This window comes from Prunus persica, chromosome G6 (assembly GCF_000346465.2).
Source record: "Prunus persica cultivar Lovell chromosome G6, Prunus_persica_NCBIv2, whole genome shotgun sequence".
Lineage (NCBI taxonomy): Eukaryota > Viridiplantae > Streptophyta > Magnoliopsida > Rosales > Rosaceae > Prunus > Prunus persica.
The window spans coordinates 17,122,179-17,141,926 of record NC_034014.1 but is presented as its reverse complement, the minus strand read 5'-3'; the positions used below and the strand labels follow the sequence as shown (position 1 = coordinate 17,141,926).

The 19,748-nt window shown below is 35.2% G+C and overlaps 4 protein-coding genes and 1 pseudogene across 4 annotated transcripts; 4 read left to right on the top strand and 1 right to left on the bottom strand.

Moving 5' to 3' along the window:
* On the top strand, positions 416–1,352 carry LOC109949694 (L10-interacting MYB domain-containing protein-like). Its single transcript, XM_020565791.1, has 2 exons — positions 416–778; positions 882–1,352. Exons 1-2 carry the CDS (start codon positions 416–418, stop codon positions 1,350–1,352), a joined length of 834 nt encoding a protein of 277 aa, XP_020421380.1.
* LOC18775582 lies at positions 1,630–2,964 on the top strand. Its single transcript, XM_020565790.1, has 4 exons — positions 1,630–2,118; positions 2,199–2,271; positions 2,510–2,631; positions 2,698–2,964. The coding sequence occupies exons 1-4, from the start codon at positions 1,630–1,632 to the stop codon at positions 2,962–2,964; spliced, it is 951 nt and encodes a 316-aa protein (XP_020421379.1).
* On the top strand, positions 4,234–4,938 carry LOC18775400. Its single transcript, XM_020565789.1, has 2 exons — positions 4,234–4,578; positions 4,663–4,938. The coding sequence occupies exons 1-2, from the start codon at positions 4,234–4,236 to the stop codon at positions 4,936–4,938; spliced, it is 621 nt and encodes a 206-aa protein (XP_020421378.1).
* Positions 8,608–9,453, top strand: LOC18774529. Its single transcript, XM_020565788.1, has 2 exons — positions 8,608–8,988; positions 9,082–9,453. The coding sequence occupies exons 1-2, from the start codon at positions 8,608–8,610 to the stop codon at positions 9,451–9,453; spliced, it is 753 nt and encodes a 250-aa protein (XP_020421377.1).
* On the bottom strand, positions 17,826–19,478 carry LOC109949512 (annotated as a pseudogene).

Here is a 19,748-nt window from a genome sequence, read left to right as displayed (position 1 = left end):
CCGACGACTGGATGCCCTACAATGTTTGGTAGAAAGACTCTGGTCAACAAATTTAAAAGCAATTATGCTATCAGTCGACATGTGGTTTTCTACTATTTGTTTCACCGGACCAAATAGCAAGTGCGGTTTCAGACTGTCAAAACTTCTAAATCTAAAGCAAAATATGATAAATGGTTTTCAATAGACATGACCCAAAACTGGAAGATCCTTGGGTGGGTTGGATATAATGTACTTCAGGCTATACTGCGTGATAATTTAGCTACAGTAAACGGGCTGATGAAGTATATGCTATATCATTGACCTTTTATCAAAATTTTAGGTTGGAATTATACACTATACTACTTGTTTGTGGGTCAGTATTTGTATAGCTATTATTTCCTTTTGTGCTCATGTATAATGTCTTTGTTGCAATAAGATGGCAAAGAAGAATAGTAACTTTACCACAATTCAAAATGTTACAAGTGGATCCCGAAAAGTGTCAACATTGTGGAATGCTCAAACTATAGCCATCTTCATTGACCTTTGTATCAAGGAGGTGGATCTAGGCAATCGTCTCGGTACTCACTTTAACAAAATTGGATGGACAAGGTTGGTTACAAATATTAGTAAAGATATAGGAAGACCGTATGAAAAATTACAATTGAAAAACAAGTGGGATTTACTAAAAAAAGAATGGAAATTATGGAAAGATCTAAAAGGGAAGGAAACTGGTCTTGGGTGGAATGTTGCTAAGAATACCGTTGATGCATCTGATGAATGGTGGCAAGATAAAATTAAGGTATTTGAATGTTTTGTTTTTATTTTATTATATTATTGATATCCATATTTTTTTTAACAATGTTTAAAAATTTATTATAATATTTGTATATTCCATAATGTAGGTAGAACCCAAATATGCAAAATTTCAATTTGAGGGTATTAGTCATGAGATGGAGGAGAAGTTAGATAGGATGTTTTTGAACGTCACAGCCACAGGTAAGCATTCTTGGGCACCCTCATCTATTGTACTTCCAGTTGAAAGTGATGATGATGTTGATCCACTTGAAGTTAACGGTGGATCGAATGAGTCTATGCCAATTGAAACCACTCACACTACAAACAATGTGCCGAAAAAGAGAACTAATCAATCACTTGAAGATAATAATAAGAAGAAAGGTAAAGAAGGGGGGAAAATGGGAGGTGCTGCAAAATTATCACAGCAAATTGAACGTCTTGTTGATGTGGTTGAGAGTAGGAGTACTGGAACATCAATGGCTAATACAGTTTCACAAGGAACTAGTATTGCTAAAGTGATGAAAGATGTTGCAACTTTACCTGGGCATAGCGTGGTAGCAAGTTGTGGTGATTTGTAACTAAACTGTTTTGTACTCAAGAGAAGAGAGAGATGTTTGTTGTCATGGAAGATCCTAACCTCAAGCTTCAATTTCTTAATCATGAGTTAGCTGAAGGATAAAATTTGCTAGTTTGGTGACTTTAATTTATGTTTTGTTTTTGTGTTGGATGATCTTTTATTTGAATTTGTGAGTGATATTTTAATTCTTGTCATTATATTTTATGTTATATAAACATGCATGCACAGTGAAAATGACTTTTGAAGGAAATAAACATATTTACAGGCTATTTTAGAACATGTCCATTCCAGAAGATGAGGATGAGATCAACCAAATTATATGTGTCACTGCCCGTCTTATTGAAATTTATTACATGAAATATATTCATAAGACCCCATGTATGAATGACCATCATACAGGAAATATTTGGTTGATGGGAGTGTTACAAGGAAATGAAAGTCGTTGCCATAATATGTTCAAGATGGACAAAGATGTATTTATAAGATTGTGTGATGAATTGCAAAAAAATTATGGATTAAAGGGTTCAAGAAGAATGAGTGCTGCTGAAATGTTAGGGATGTTCTTGAACATCTTAGGACATGGTTCTGCAAATAGGCAAGCACAGGATTGCTTTCAACATTCTGGTGAGACTATGAGCAGATATTTTAGTATCTTACTTGATGTTGTATGTTGTTTGGCTGTGGATGTAATTAAACCATTGGAAAGTGCGTTTAACAACACTCTAAAGGAAATCCTACCGGATTCTAGATATATGCCTTATTTCAAGGTAACTATTGCATATGCTACTCTTAAATATTTGTCTTTGTTTTATTATTAATATTATGTTTGTCTTTTTATCACTTGTAGGATTGTATTGGTGCTATAGATGGTGTTCTTGTGCAAGCCATGGTATCTCTTTCTAATCAAATACCATTTATTGGTAGAAAAGGGATACCTACCCAAAATGTGATGGCTGCATGCAATTTATATTTGCATGTGCCAGATGGGAAGGCACGGCCCATGACACAAGGATATTTCTATCGGCTTTACGTGATCAAAGTTTGAATTTTCCTAAACCTCCAAATGGTACTATATAAAATTCTATCTAAAGAAAAAATTCATAAAATTTACATTTAAGTTTTTTACATTGTGAATAATCAATTAAATTTCTTTTTTAGGAAAATCTTATCTAGTTGATAAGGGATACCCACAAATGAGAGGCTACTTAGGACCATCTAAAGGTGAAAGATATCATCTACCAGATTTTCGTAGGGGTGTTCAACCGATGGGTCACAAAGAGGTATTCAATCATAAACACTCTTCCCTTAGAAGTGTTATTGAACGCACTTTTGGAGTATGAAAAAAGAGATGGAGTATTTTACGAGACATGCCTAGTTATCTTTTTGCAAAACAAGTAAAAATCGTTATTGCAACCATGGCACTTCATAACTATATCAAAAGACATGCCAAACGTGATTGTCATTTTGATGAAAGTGAAGATGACCTAAATGGTATTCAAGGTGAAGAGATTGAGATAGATGTTGATGCACAACAAGAAGATGGTCCTGCAACACAAGAAATGGAGGCATTGAGAAATCATATAGCAGCAAGTTTAATGAGTTCATCTACCTAGAAATGTATATGATTGCTTGTTTATGACTAGCTTAATTTTTGTTATGACCATATTTTTTACAATATATTTATTTTTAATGGAAACTTTATTTATTTTACAATTAAAATAAAATTATGGTGTCATGGAAACATATTTAATACCAAAAAAAAAAAAAGATAAAGTGAAAGTGCTTTTCTTTTTACCAAACACTTGAACAGAAAAGTCATTTCAACATAATGCCCTTTTTAGTTATTATACACAACTCACAGCACTTTCACAAAAAATTACCAAACACTCAGAAACTGATTATTGTACAAACAATACTTTTAACAATTTACCAAACACCAAACTGTTTTCTTTCACAGCTGATTTCTCTCACAGCAAATCTGACAGCGATTATTTTTACAACACAGCAATGCCAAACTGGCCCTAAGTGCCCGTTTGGCATTGCTTATTTAGGATGATAAGTGATTATTTTAAAATTTTGGGAAGCCCAGCCCGTTTGGTAAACTATAAGAAAATCACTTATTATTAAAAATTGTTGTGAGAGAAAGTTATAAGGGAAAGCAACTAATGAGGTGCTTTCATTTTCTGATTATGCAGGAATCAGTTTCAAAGAGGTGCTGGGTTTAATGATTATGTGGCAATCATTTTCTAATTATGCGAAAATCAGTGTCAACAACACTTTTAACAAAAAGTTTACCAAACGCCAAATTGCTTTCTCTCACAGCTGATTTCTCTCGCAGCAACTCTAACATCGATTATTTATGGATTCCAAATGAGCATGACACTTGTGAAGGCTTGCCTCAGACATGGAGAAGTTGACAGTAACGACGCATATTTAGGAGGGATCCATTTCATGCATTTGATGTTGCAAGGGTAGGAACAAGCATAGGCCAACACTCTAATATGATGAGGTTTCATGTTTGATTCCTATACTAAGCAAGCATGGTAGGCTAAGACTTAACTAGTACAATGGGACTTCCCGATAACATTCGGGGGTTCACATTTGCTAGAGGTCGAATGAAATGGGTAATCACATCAAGATGTGAAGAGGCAAGCGCGCCTTCTCTTTATTGTCCGAAGTATCCTTAGATCCTATTATGGTGCGGTGATCCAGATAATAGGGAGCCTCTCATCCTACTAAGAATTCTAACCAAAACTCTCAGATTCCATCTTGAGGGATATGAGAATTTGCCAAAAATAGTGGGGGTTACCTTTTGACTTAAAGACTCGAGTAAATGGTAAATCTAAAATTAATCTAACACTTAGCTACATGTATTTGTAGATATGTCTGGATCTGCATTCGCCAAACTCCTAGACAAACATTGTCTAGAAGGCCATAACTTTCTAACATGGTACCCCAATCTCAAGATATTCATGACTATCGAGAAGATTATGTACGTACTAGAGAAAGCTCCTGACATAGAGCCCCCCAGTGAAGATGCTTCTCAGGAAGTACGTGCTGAGTATGACAAGCACGTGGATGATGACTGTCAAGCCATGTGCCACATTCTGGCTTCCATGAATGAGGAGCTCCAGAAATCGAATGAGCATATGATGCATGCTGCTGACATAATATCCCATCTCCAAGAGCTTTATAGAGAGGGCACATGCAACAGACGCTTCAGTGCTGTATGTGAGCTTTTGAAGACTAGGATGGTTAAGGGAGCTCCAGTCCACCAACATTGATTGAAGATGATAGGACTCATTGAGCAGCTGGAAAGTCTTAACAGTCCACTGGACCGCAACTTGACCACCAACATCTTCCTTGCGTCCCTTTCTGATTCATTCTCCCAGTTTGTTGTGAACTACAACATGGGGAAGATGGAGAACACTCTCTCAGAGCTGCAGAACATGTGTGTGATTGCTGAGAAGACATTCAAGATACAAGGAGGGAATGAGACCATTGTGGTTTTTGAGAAGTCAACTTCTTCTGCTAATCCCGGTAATAAGGGTAAAGGCAAATTCAATGCCAGCAAGAAGAAGAAATGAAACCCTAAACTCAAACCCAAGGGAGGCATCAAGAAGAAACAGGAAGAAGGAAAAGAGGCTAAGGGATAGTGTTTCCATTGTGGGGAAGACAGACACTGGAAAAGGAATTGTTGGGATTACTTAGCTAGCCTGAAGGACAACCGAGCTGAAGGTACAACTTCATTAGTCACTAAAGTTCTAAGCCAATGTTTATACTTTACTTGAGTCTAACAAACAATGATATATTATAGGTCATGTTGTTGCACAAACAGAGAACAAGTAGAAAGCTCATAGAGATGAAGATTGTTGGGATTCGGAATCGTCAAGCATGCTTTTATTTGTTTATGGGGATCTTTTAGAACTTATTTAGTTTATTTGGTTTTTGGTATGTATAAAGAACTTACTTGCTATCTTCATGTTTTAGAAGATAGTTTTATGGTTTATATGACATAACTACTAGTTTGCTTTATATATGACTATTCGTATTATAGTAATATGAAGTTTGATCTCTATATGCTTTGTGAGATGAATGTATGAAACTGTTCTTACATTAATTGTTTAGAATATTGAGATATGAAGATAATATTCATAGGATAATGTGTGGTTCTTTAACCGTGTGTTTGGCAAAAGGAAATAAAGACGGGATTTGAAAAAAAATCGGGATTTCACCGATGGAAAAGGGAACTCCATGCGTTTGGCAAAATCTACTAGGGATTTGGCAAATCACTTGCGGGGAATATGGAGAGATTTCCCAATCCAAAATCCCGAGTTTAAATCCTATCATAATTGGTGAAATTCTGCAAATCTCAAGAGCGGGGGAAATTGTTTTTGCTGCGCTCCAACAAATACACCTTATATCAGTTTTCTATCAAGAGTGGGAGAAGAAGGCAGGCCATCCAAGTTTCGCAGGTCTTATATCAGTTTTCTATCAAGAGTGAGAGAAGAAGGCAGGCCATCCAAGTTTCGCAGGTGAGCTTTCAATCTAGTTGCATTTTTTTTTTGGTTGATATTATTGATGGGTATTCAATTTAATGGGTTTGATCGATCTATCTCTACTTTTGTTTTGTTATCTGATTCTTTATCTAATGGGTTTGACCGGGCTCTGTTTGTATTCTACTTTCTGTTTGTATTCTATTCTCTGCACGGTGTATTCTTTATCTCTACTTTCTATTTTGTTATCTGATCTTTTCTGGTTTCTTTTTGAAACTAGATTTCAACCCAAAAAAATAGAAGTTAATCATCTTTTTTAATCTGATAGAGAGTGTTTGGTTTTCAGATTTTGCCATCTATCATCTTTCAATCAAAGACTCTGTTTTGCTCCAATATTTTGCCATCTATCATCTTTTTTAATCTGATGAAATTATAGTTTTCTGCACTTTCTGGTTGCAGATTTTTACTCTGTATTTATGATATGGGTTCCTCGGTTGTTATTGCTGAGGAGATTATAGCTTACCTTGTAGTCTGCATAATTTCTTGTAGTTTCTGATTATGGTCTCCTCTTTTCTCTGTTTGACTAACTTTTAGGTTTAAGAGAGTTTGTTAGTCGGTTTCTTTGGTTTCTCTTAAAGAGAGTTTTGCTGTGTGTGGGTTGCTGTGTTGTTTGGGTGATTCAAACTTACTGGTTGTGTACCAGTTTTTGGTAGCTCTTGGAGCCGTGTATGGGGAATACCACATATGCCTTTATGCTTTGTACCAGTTTTTGGCAGGCCTTGGAACTTGAAATGTGCATATTCTAGCTTTGCTTTAACTAAGTATATTGGTCAATTTTAGAGGTCTCATTTGTCCCCAAGTTACTTTCCAATCCGATTTCATGGGTCTCTCTGCAAACTTCTTTGCTAAGATAAATACGTACATATATTTATTTATTATAATTTACACAACTTGATGGTCTTGTATTCAACCCTATACCAAAACTTTAATTAACTATTGGAAATGTTAGGTGGTGAGTTTTGGTAATCTTTTTTTAGCTTTTACCATAAATTTCACTATTTGGTTATTGAATGGAATGTTCAGTCTGCCAATTTTGTTATTATGGTTCCACCTTAGCTAAAATTGTGTGGCTTTTTGTTGGTGTTTGATATGACTATATAATAAGATTATTTGGAAATATAAACAGGTATGGCTAGTGATAATGTAGATAATTTTCTTACACGTTTAAGTCGCAAGCGTGCTAGAGATGAAGAAGAAAATAGGGACAAAATGTCAATTATTCTTGGTACCATTACATCTGTCATTGCTATAGTTGTAGCATGGTATAATGAAACTTATCTAGTCAAAGAGCCTTCACGTGATTGGGATCAAGAAAGATGATGTTACTTGAACCGTCTATATAATGGGAGGGAGGTTGACTGTATTGAACAATTACGAGTTAGCAAGAATGCATTTAAGAGTTTATGCACTATTTTGCATGGGAAGGGTGGATTGACTCCAACAAGAAATGTTTCAATTGAAGAGTCTGTGGCTATTTTCTTAAATATACTTGCTCACAACTTGAAGTTTAGGGTCATTGGTTTTGATTATTATCGCTCTAAAGAAACAATTAGTCGACAATTTAATAGTGTGTTGCATGCTATGATGAGAATAAGTGAAGAGTACCTGAAACTTCATCCATGTGCTATAAGTGGATCAGAAAGAGACAAGTGGAAGTGGTTTGAGGTAATTCTATAACTAAAGAAAAGTATGTTCTTGTAATTACATTTAAGAGTATTTGCTTATTTATTTTTTTATTTCATGTCATTAGAATTGTATAGGGGCACTAGATGGAACTCACATTCCAGTAACAGTGTCTGCTGAGGATAGACCAAGATATCGAAATAGAAAGGGAGATATTTCCACCAATGTTTTAGGAGTTGGTGATCCAGATCTAAAATTCATCTATGTACTATCCGGATGGGAGGGTTCTGCTTCTGACGCTCGTATTTTGTGAGATGCTTTAGCCAGGGATAAGCCGTTTCAAGTCCCAAGTGGTAATTTATCATACTAGTTGTTAATTAAGCACAAACTTAGGTATAAATAACTAACTATTCTTTAAAACTTTTTTGTATTGTAGATAAGTATTATCTTGTGGATGCGGGATACGCTAATGGACAAGGTTTTTTGGCACCGTACAGAGGAACTAGATATCACTTAAATGAATGGACTGGAAACAATCGACCTGAAACTTACAAAGAATTATTTAATTTGCGTCATTCAATTGCAAGGAATGTAATTGAAAGGTCCTTTGGGTTGTTAAAAAAGCGATGGAGTATACTGCGTACCCCTTCATTTTTCGACATCAAAACCCAAATTAGGATTATAAATGCATGCTTTGTGTTGCATAACTTTATCCGACTCGAGCAACATAATGACCTTGTGTTACAAGATCAAGATTTGGAGTTTTTAGCTTCTGTGGATCATGAGATATCAAATCATTCTACATTAGAGGGTAATGCAAATAGGATTACAAGTGTTCAAGTTACTGATCAGTGGACTACTTTCCGTGACACGTTAGCATTGCAGATGTTTCATGATTATCAAGCAAGAGGCATAACGATTTCATGAATTTTCAATTTGAACTTTTCATGAACTTTGTAATGTTTTAATTTGAATAAGTGTTTACTTCATGTATTGAATTTTTAACATTTTTAGCAATTTGAATGAATTTGTTAATGTTGTGTATTAATGTTGTTGAAATTATTTCAATTACATAAGATGGCAGAGAAAGCAAGCAAACTAAAGCAGAGGAAAAGGAAAGAGAAGCAAGGTAATGAACATGAACGAGATGAAAAATGTTATTTACGTTGGAACATACAAATGGATCATTCATTAGCAGAGATACTTAGAGAAGAACGCCAGATGGGTCACAAAGGAGATGGTGGTTGGAAATCAGTTGCTTATAACACTGCTGCAGCCATATTGTCTGCCCAATATAATATTGAAGTAAGTGCTGATAACATTAAAAATCGTGTCAAGACATGGAAAAAGTTTTATGCTGTAGTCAGTGACATATTAAGTCAGAGTGGATTTAGTTGGGATGCAACAAAAAAGATGATCACTATAGATGAAGAGAATGTTTGGAATGAGTATGTGAAGGTAATTTACAATGGAATTTCACCTTTTTGCATGACTAGAATATTTTTTGTGGTAAATTTACAGTTATTTAACCTCTTTTTTTTTTCTTGATAGTCTCATGAAGATGCTAGAACTTTTCGATATAAAGTAATTGCAAATTGGGATGATATAGTGGATTTATGTGGCAAAGATAGAGCTACTGGAGAGGGTGCTGAAACATGTTTTGAAGCTGCTGAGGTTATGACCCCTGATAGCGAACCGAATAATTTTGTTGACTTGGGTGCTGATACTCAAGGTTTTGAGAATTCTCACATTGATGATGTCTCACCCAATTCTAGGTGTCCAAAGAAAAGAAATCAACCATCTTCTGAAATTCGCCCACCAAAGAAAAGAGGTACTCCTAATGTTCTTGCTGATTCAGTGGCTAAAATGGCTTCATCGTTCGAACAATTTATCAATGCTACCTACAAAAGCTTGATCCATTAGAAGTATATAATGAAGTTAATGCAATTCCAGAACTTAATCCAGATGAACAATTGAAGGCATGCACTTGGTTTATAGAAAATGAGAAACAATTTCTCATGTTGAAGACACTTCCAGTTGAGAGAAAAAAGGGAATGGTGTTGATGTTTATTTCACCAAGGGCATAGAACACATTTTTTCATTCTCATGTTATCTTTATTAATTATTATTTTTTAATTACAAGTACCTTAAACAGTAGTTGGAATGATTGGATTCATTTATTTTGATTTAGTGATACGTTTTTTTTTTAGTAATATAGATGACTTTATCTTGATTACAATTTCGAGTAATAACAGTAGTGGATTATGAATGTTTTTGTTTAAGAGATTTGAATGGTACCTGCTTTACTTTTATCAAATATGTTCTCTCTGAAATCTTAAGCTATCATTTCAGCTGTCTATTTTCCAGAAATTCAACACTTTATCAATCAAATCTACAATTAATTAATTGATGTTGTCAAATATTTGTTGATGCAAAAACAGACGGTGAAGTGGACAACAACCAATTGAGCAAGTTAGGCTAACAGTTCCAATCACATATGACCCATCAGAGCCAACCATAACGTTTCGAACATGGGTGCTTGGCCTATTATCATGCACCACTCTTGCTTTTATCAACCAGTTTTTTGGGTACCGCCAAAATCAACTCTTTGTTTCTCCGTTTGTTCTAACAATTGCATGCTTTTTTATTCTTAAGCCTCCTTTGCGAGTTTCAGTTTTAAAATTCCTTTTATGATTATCCAAACAGGGGAAATTTTAATTTCCGCCATTTCCTAAATTCTATATACAAGATATCCAAACACTGAAAATTTGGAATTGACGTAATTTGAAATGATGTAATTACAAATTCCATCATTTACAAATTCTATGAAAATTAGAATTCCTTCATCCAAACGCAGCATAAAGGTTCCAATTCTTACTTATGAGTTGCATCTAGAAATTGAGAAATCCAAACAATCTAAGTTATGAACTAGAATAGAGATCACATGAGTTGTATAAGATAATGAATGGAATGGTATCCATTGTCTTTCTATAGCATTCACCTTTGATCACTCACGGTTGGACTTTACTAAGTCCGAAATCCAAGAGACTTACGATTTCAAGAAAGCAAAGAAAAGGGAAATCATTTAAAGGGCATCAACACTCTTTTAATTGTTATGAACTCTTTACAAGATATCTCAATGGATGATCTTTATCACAAAGGATAATAAAGTATAAATCCTTTATGATAAGTCATCAAAATCCCTCCTTACATCGTAACCCCAAGGATAACAAAATATTTGATAAGTCCAATTGAACGGTAATGAGATTGAAATTTTTATAAAGTTTAGAACTTTATAGTTCGAAAGGTAAACTTGTGGGACATCTTAGATTACCTAAAATATGTCATATCCATCAAAGAGTTAATGGATGCTTGTTGTGAAACAAGTGGAATGATTGGTTGTAAGCCACAAGCGGATTATCGGACAAAGTGACAATTCAACTCCTTTTTGTTGACTCACCACATTTAAACATCCAAGATAAATGGTATCTTGAATAAAGCATTTTAGAAATGGTTATATTCCAAAAGGGAAAGTAGGAGTCCATTCAAAGTTCAAGAGAAAACGCCATCACCAAGTGAAGTCTTCTTCAAAAGAAATCTAAAAGAAAGGAATGAAAAGTTCATGTACTTATTATATAAGTATACGATCATGTATGATATGATCAAGATATTATAGCAAGTTGTGCTTAATGCAAGAGTATATTAAGGACAACAAGATGACAAAAGGAGAAACATAAATAAGACAAAAGGAGAAATATGCAAAGAGAATAGTATTAGAGCATCATAGTGGAAGCGTACACCTGAGTGACTCTGGTCGGATCCTAATTCCTATATTATAGGAAACAAACTCTAGAAATTTGTTCTGGATAATCTTGGACGTTGTAACATAGTTCGTAACCAAAACCAGTACATATCTATGCAAGAGAAGTTGATACGTCAACACCTTTTGGATGAATAGAAAAATCTCCTATATAGGAGTAGTTCCTACCACGAAAGATCAATGCTCTTATAGTAAGAGAAATTCTCACGGGGCAATAGCTCAAGCCGAGGAACTCAAGTCTTATCAGGCATCCAAAATTTGGAGAAAATGATATATAAATGAGCTGGTTACTTATGACGTCGGTCGTCTCTAAGTTGCAAAAGAAAGCTGATATAGCAAAGATCACAAAATCCTAGAACACATCGGCTATGGCATGATAAGCGTCTCAAGGTCAAACACATTGTGTGGCTAATTAGCTTTACGTGCAAGTGGGAGACTGTTAGATATATGCCCTAGAAGCCAATATAAAATGGATAATTCTAAGGAAATAATATGTAATAATGAAAGGGGCAAGAACGTTGCTTTAGAAACATAACATACACAAAGTAACAAGTCCATAGATTAAGATATAAATGGAAAGTGGTATAAATAAGTTAGATGCACGAGATCTTTCCATATATATAAATATCGTACCCTAAAATGTTCCTGGTCATAAGATCACCAATTGGACAATGGTGACCTGCAAAGATTGGTACACATTATGTCTACTGAATTGGGAGGATGACTAGTCTCAAGTCATTCGTGTAGAGACACTGAGACAGATATGTAAGTGCTCTATAAAAGATGGAGTCCACTGAACGCTATCAACTCTAGAATTCTTGTATGGAAGTCTTACTCACAAGTGTTGAATAAAGAATTCTAAGTTGTGATAATGCAAATTAATCCTTAGAACTGAGACATCACAGTTGTCTTGTGTATATGTTGTTTCTCTTTGAGAGCACTATACGGTCGTATCAAAATGATGTGACTTAAAGGTATTCCTCAGGATTCTCAGCATGTACACAGAGATAGGTAAATGTGCAACAAGGAATCTCTGCTCTTAGTAAGAAGAGAGAATACTCTAAAGATATGATTCGTGAATCTTTGGCCAAAGTATTGGATGAAAATTGAAATAAGAACGTTTACAATTTCATCAAAGTGAATCACATAATCTAGAGATGTCATATTAGGGATTTTGACACAAGTTTACTATATCCCGAGAATATGACATAGAGTATTGAATTAGAGAAGGATCGAATTGCATTGTAATCACAAACTAATGAGGTTCTCTAAATGAATTCTTTTTAGTTTAGGGTGACATATTGCTAGGTGTCACTCATGACTTGTGGAAGCCGTGTAAGGACTAAATATAATTAGCCTTCACCAATAAAGAGAATTTTATGGAGGGACACAATTCACACTTGATTCAGAGTGAATCATTCATACACACTGCCTCACTAATTAGAACCTATAAGATCGCACACCGAAAAGGAATCGATTGGGAAATTATGAAGATAATGAATGATTTTGTGACTTGGTCAAAGTCAATGTGGAAGTCAAAGGTCAAAGTCAATAGTCAAAGGTCAAATGGTTGACCCGACACTTGACACGGTCAACTAAGGATGACTAGGACCAACACTCATACAAGTGAGTGATTGAATTAGTCAAGTCACTAGAGTAATTAAATTGATTAGATTAATTTAATTATTCAATTAAAGTTATGAAACTTTAATTAAAGGTCCCATATGACTTGGAAATTCAAAAGGAATTTGACCATATGGACTTAGGCACATATGTGACACATTATAGGATTAACGTGTTGGACCAAGATAACAAAATATGACACACAAAAGGGGGGGTGTGGCTACACTAGGGTTTGGGGGCATTTTTGTCACTTGTGACATTTTTGATTCTATAAGTGTGTAGCTATGGAATCCTATCATTCTAGGGGTTTTCAAGTTGGTGAAATTGGAAGAGAGAAAACATTAAGCTCTCTCTCCCTAACCCCTTCAATCTATCACATCAAGTGAGGGTGCTCGCACCACTCTTCACTTGTTGTCTACTCATTCTCTCATCCCATTCAATCCTTAGTGAAGAGTTTTGGGGAGGTGCATATCTTTGTACCTATTTGGAGAGCTACAAGGTGGAGAGTCAACATCAAAGGGAGAGCCAACAACAAAGGGACCACTCCCTCTACTTGAACACCATTCTTGGTTTCAAGATTCGCTCCAAGGGTATGAACATCTTATCTTTCTCTCAAATAGGATTTAGAGAGTCTTTGGTGCACACTTTCATAAACTTATAAAAATTGGGACCAAATGAGACTTGTATGAATCCCTAATTTATTTAAAGCTTCCGCTCTCACTTTGATTTCATATTAGATATGGCTTGCTAGGTGATTTATACTTTCAAAGTTTGGTTGTAGAGTTTTTAGAAATCTCTACACAACACCATTCCCACAATATTCCCTTAGGATATGAGTTGTGAGGATCAAACACTTTGTACCTTTGTACTTCTTCATTCAATAGTGGAAATACGCAACACCCTATGGACGTAGCCCTATTATGGGTGAACTATGTAATCTCTTGTGTTGCTTGATGAAATGTTCTTTCTTAATTTCTATTTACAAGTGCAATCCCTAAGAACTAGAATTTGTTCTAGGGGAAGACCCTCTTGGTCATGCCAAGTTGGTTTGGAAGGATTGCGGACCTCGAACTCAAAAAGGTAATTTTCTATTGAACCAAATTTAGGCATGAACATTTTACTTCCTAATCCTTGTGAGTTGTAAAAGTTGGAGTTTCTTTTCTAAAGTTTGTAGTGGAATTTACTCTATAGGATTGGTTAACTATAGCTATTATATAGGTTTATCTCCTTTTAATGAATTTATTTAATCTTTCTTGTGGTAATTAATTATGGAGTTCTAGAAGTTTGATCTAGTCTTCTAATTTCCTTTAGAACAAGTAAAATTCTAAAGTGAACACCAATAGTGTGCAAATGGTTCAGTCATGAACATAATTTTGGATTCTCCGTGTGCTAGAGAAACATCATCATTCTCTAAATTTTGGAGAAACGAAGCTTGCTTGATTATTTCAATTGTAATGGCTCGTTCATGTAACATCTCTTAGATCTTATAATATGAGAGATGAGATGCCCACACGATAGATCATTTTGCACATTATCCATTTTCCTTCTTTTGGATTTTTTATAAGACTTTGAAGCAGGATTTACTTTATCTATTTCGCCTAATTTATTTTTCCATTTAATACCAACTGCCTTTGTTTGATCTGCAAATAAGATCTTTGAGCTTGGTGAACTGCAAATTTCTTTATAACTTTCTATATAACTAGCAACTCTAGTGTTTCGACCATCCAAAAGTCACGCAACATAATGCAAAACTAAGAACGGTCGACCAACATTTCTCCTTAAAGTTTCCTTCAAAATAACAAAAATTTAGAGTCAAATTTTGCCTTGTTAAATTGAATAAATGTCGCAGTTTCATCCAACTGGTAGGCAGATGTAACAGAGGTCGAGCCAAAGACTTTTGAGATGCATTCCACATATGTCATATTCCTTGACTTTTGATGGGAATCCCCCAAACACAGCCTATCATAAAAGCATCATATCCCGCTTCATGTTTGGCTCCAGAATTCCAGTAAGACTTGCAAATAGATAATTTTGATATGAAAGACTTATTCCTAAGGTGCCTCTTCCGCATTTCCCTTTCTTTGTATATTATTAGGCATTATTATTCATTACTTTAAGTATCGCTCTCAATTATCTACTGGTTATATATATACTATACACATCTAGCAAGTAGAAATAAAAATGAATGGACAAATTTATACGAAGTTATGTTCCAACAGATTTCTAAAGTTGGTTGTAGAAAACTTGGTGAATACTATCTGAACCCCATTCATAGTGAATACTACATTATCTTTAAGCCATAATAAGAATTTCTTTCTTCCCTATCAGAATGGTCAACTCAAGATGACAACTGAGGCTTCTAGAAAACTCTCCAGCTACCGAAATAGATTGGGGGTAAAATGGGAGAAATTGAAAAGGAAAAAAAACCTCATCTACAACAGCATATGGTGGCAAATCCAACTTAACGATCTTGTAGAAACCTATCCGGAGAATTCGAATACACGGGTAAAGAACATAAAAATTAGCTACTTGGTCACCAGGAAAATAAAGTCACAATCTCCAACATTTCTTAAAGTAACTTAGTTTGCCATGTCAACTAAAAAGTTGAAACTTAAGAGTGTAAAAGACCTGCAAATGAAGTGGTTCCATCCCGGTAAATGTGTTTCCATCATGACACAGTTTCTAATAGATAGTGCCTCCAGGAATATTGTTTACCTATGTAGTTTTAATTAAAAGAAATTACACACACACACACACACACACACACAAAAACTAAAATATTAACCATATCCCATTTTCACCTAGGCTATATGACTTTAGACACTTTCACAGCTATACCCTTTCCAAATACTAAAGTGAAAGCTTTCACTAGTGATATTCTAATTAACAAACATCAAGTGCGCAAACTAGACAATATGAGGAGAGAGATATCCAATCTTAGAGCACAATCCTCTAAATTCCGTGTGCGAAACCTAAGAGTTCTTCCAACATATCCCATCTCATTTGCACCAGAACCCTTGCCTTTGTTATGAAAAGATTAGCAAAAGCACGTCCCATCTATATTCTCATCAATCTCAATGCAGAAACTGAGCAAAAGAAAAAACAAATCCACATTAAAAAAAAGGAGTTAACATGAAAACAAAAATTCTGGTCATGTGTGTGTAAATACAGACACAGTTGAACTAAGCACGTCAGCAAAAAATTCTCATAATCCAAAACTCATTAAACATTGAAAGACACACACCCACATAGAGGTCTAGAATTACCAGCTCTGTGAAGATAAATCTCCAAATTTACCTTCTGAGTTTTGTGTGAGGGATTGAAATCACCTATAAAATGACAGATTTTTTAGTAAAAGTAACAAGAACTTACTTTAGCATCAATTTGAAACCAAATTCACACTCCCAAACTTGTTTCCTCTAAGCTAACAATAAAGACCACAAGTTTGAACGCCACAATAAGCTAACAAATGTAGGCCTTGTCTTCTAACAAGAGTCTCATATCATAATCCATACTTTTCTTCCCCCAACATTACTGAAAGCATCTTACCAAATGACTAGATATACGACCGCTTATTACAAAATCTTAATCATTACTTCATAAAATAATTGCGCTAGCTTCGTATATGTAGATATTAGAATCGAACTGGTATTTAGCATAGAAATCAATTGATGTGGTCTGGCAAGGGAACTCATAAGCGAGGCTTGTGATTGGAAAGCTCTTGACGTGGAAAAATATAGAAACCTTGTCTGCCAGAGTACACATACTAGTACACAATAAAAACTAAATAAAAGAATTACAAATACAGCATACATGGACTTAGCCAAGTCGACTAGAGCGGAGTAAATTAAAGTAGAATATCGTTTGTATATAATAATAATAATAATAATAATAATAATAATAATAATAATAATAAAAGATCTACAAATACAATGGATCGAATTCTTTAGACAAAATCATTCTATCTTAGATGAATGTGCTTTTGCACCTTCTTCAAACTACGACAAAACATAGCTTAACATCCACAACTAAAGGGTCTGATATAACAAACACATGAATAAACCAGGGAAGTAAGCAATTTCAAGCAAAACAAACTCAATATATATTTTTTGTAACTTAAATTTACTTGTATTTTCAGAGAACTTAAAAAATTGAGCTTTCACTTTGAATACCAAGGAAAAACACTTGAAATTAAAATTATCTCCTCTCCCAGTAATTTCTCCGCAAACTAACTTACATGTAAGTGAAGCCATTAACAAGAAAGTCATGCAGTATCCCTAAATTTCTGTTCTTTTCTTACCTCCCTATTTTTTGGGCAGCCAAACAGACTACAAACTAGAAAGTAAAAGGAAAGAAAAATGGTACGTGTGGATGAGAAATGAAAGACTGCTTGGAAGAATTGAAGCACAACGAACTTCTCGCCCAAGTCCTTGACCTTTATCAAAGATCCAAACTTTCTTATGCAAAAATATGAAATCTTGATAGGGTCAACTTTCTCTTTGTAGAGCTGGCCAGTGAATTAAACTCCAATCATTTTCCTTCACTGTTTCTTTTTCAAATGCTTTCTGGGGTAAATTTTACTGACATTCAAGTAGAGCCTACTACTAGAAAATCTACTCCAAGTCTCAAAACAATTACCACTTTTAAGTTGTCCAATTTTATACTCCAAAATGTGAAATCCAGCAAACCCATAATTTTGAAAAAAGATCAAATAAAATCTCAAACACTTTGCAAAGAATGCCATATGAATTTTGACACCAGTCAAAACCCTGATAAAACCCCAACAACAAAGAACCACCTAGGCATTAATACAAACATATAGCAAATTGAATACATCCACAAAGATATATAATGCGTTAAGAAGATAACAAATTTAAGCACTCAAATAGATAATGACAAACCAAAGCCTTCAGTTCAATATAGCTCAAAATTGACCAGTAACACACATGATATATGGTTAATGAAAGGAAATAGCAACAACTCAGATAACAGTACACATACGTGAGACTAAGTATTAGCACTCTCTGAGGCCTTGCCCGAAAAAGGATCTTAAGTAGGATCGACATCCTGCTCAATATGGTGCTTAACCAACCACTGTAAATCCCCCATAACCTTGTGCTCATGCTTCGCATTCTCTTCATAGTTAAACATGGCCAAAGCCTGCTTGTCCTCAGCACTATAAACCTGGTTTTCCTTCCTAATACGAATGGCATTCATCCTCTAGTGCCTACTACCACTCATCCTGAAACTTCTTAATCTTATCAGCTGAAAGACCCATTTCTCATTTTCATGGAATACACTTCCCTTGTTGCACATACTGTGCAATGGCATCACCTTCACCCGGCCTAAGAGCACCACCATAACTAATATGCTATTTAGCTCTAGGCAATGGCATTGGCCTAACCACAGGCTCATTGTCCAATGTAGGCTTCTTCTGGGCCTTGAAAATCCCTTTCAGCTTCAATGCCTGCACATTACTCTCATCCCCTATCACCTCCTTTTCCTCTATAGTAACAAGCTTGGCATCAAGCTCAAAATCCAAACCTTCCTCGACTTGGAACTCTCCCTATCCGTTTTAGACTCTTTCTTTGTCTTACTCTCGCGAGGGGACTTTTGCTTCTTCTTCTTCTTCGACCTCAAGTGATCCTCTGAATTAGAATATGAACCCTGGCTTTCACTTCCTTCGCTCTCATCATAATTGCTAATGCTACGCCTACTCTTCATTCTTCTTCTCATTTCTTTTCTACTCTTGCTCCTCTTTCTAGACTTCTTTTTCAGTTTGCAATCATCTTCTTCATCAGATTCGGATGCATCATCCCTCTTGCTTTCCGACTCGCTATCACTATACTTGGAATTCCTACCCCCTATGCTTAGAACTCTCCTCTTCCTCTACCTCAAATTCTCTGATTCCGACTCCGATTCAGACTTGGCCTTCTCGCCCGATTCGCTCTTTTCCACCTTACCGTACCACAATGAAATCTCATCAGCCTTGTCATCCAATTTGAATTCATCGTTCTCAACCCTAGGGGACTAGGAGTCAGATTCCAAATACAATGCTTCAATGTCCTCCTCAGCTTCTACCTCTTGAGCCTTCTACACTCCTCGAAGCTCAGCCCATTCAGCTCCTCGTCAGACTCCAATGACTTTGATCGCCTTCCGTTCCTGTCCATTCAGTTGCCTCCCTGCCTAAATTTGTTAGGCAAAGAATCTGGGCATCCATTAGCCCTAGGGCTTCGTCTAGAGTTCGGGTAATCGGGCATGGAATGAAAAGAGAGCTCAAAGTCACATGGGAGAGGTTGGAGAGAAAAAGAAAGGGCGTTTTCATGGTGACGATGAAATGAAGTTTGCTCCCAAAGCCCTAGTTTTGAAAATAAGGTTGCGGAGAACAGAAAAAGTTATCGTAGCTTCTGGGAAAATTTGCAAGCGGAAGGGTAGCTCAAGAGAAAATTCTTCACAAGATCCCGATTTGTGAACCCAACATATGCTAATTTTATTTCTTTAGGTGCAGTGCAGAAAGAGAGTGTGAAACAGAGGGGATGTAGGATTGGGGCATAATTTAGAATTTTTTTGTTTAAAATTTTATAATTGAATTATTTTTTTTAAACTTTATAATTAAGATATTAACAAAAATGACTATAAAAAATAATAATAAAATATAAAAAATTACTCTTATATTATTATTTTTTTGTTCAAGCACTCACATAGTAATTACATGATACATTTTAATGAAAAAAATCAAAATAAACATATATATTGTTTTTATTAGGCTTATTTA

What these genes read in the sequence shown, in the direction of transcription:
- LOC109949694 (XM_020565791.1), top strand. Translation starts at nt 416, where the DNA reads ATGGCAAAGAAGAATAGTAACTTTACCACAATTCAAAATGTTACAAGT. An exon ending in GGTGGCAAGATAAAATTAAG is followed by an intron (nt 779 to 881) that starts GTATTTGAATGT and finishes TCCATAATGTAG; the next exon opens with GTAGAACCCAAATATGCAAA.
- LOC18775582 (XM_020565790.1), top strand. Translation starts at nt 1,630, where the DNA reads ATGTCCATTCCAGAAGATGAGGATGAGATCAACCAAATTATATGTGTC. An exon ending in TAATCAAATACCATTTATTG is followed by an intron (nt 2,272 to 2,509) that starts GTAGAAAAGGGA and finishes TTTCTTTTTTAG; the next exon opens with GAAAATCTTATCTAGTTGAT. An exon ending in AACCGATGGGTCACAAAGAG is followed by an intron (nt 2,632 to 2,697) that starts GTATTCAATCAT and finishes GTATGAAAAAAG; the next exon opens with AGATGGAGTATTTTACGAGA.
- LOC18775400 (XM_020565789.1), top strand. Translation starts at nt 4,234, where the DNA reads ATGTCTGGATCTGCATTCGCCAAACTCCTAGACAAACATTGTCTAGAA. An exon ending in GCAACAGACGCTTCAGTGCT is followed by an intron (nt 4,579 to 4,662) that starts GTATGTGAGCTT and finishes CTCATTGAGCAG; the next exon opens with CTGGAAAGTCTTAACAGTCC.
- LOC18774529 (XM_020565788.1), top strand. Translation starts at nt 8,608, where the DNA reads ATGGCAGAGAAAGCAAGCAAACTAAAGCAGAGGAAAAGGAAAGAGAAG. An exon ending in TTTGGAATGAGTATGTGAAG is followed by an intron (nt 8,989 to 9,081) that starts GTAATTTACAAT and finishes TTTTCTTGATAG; the next exon opens with TCTCATGAAGATGCTAGAAC.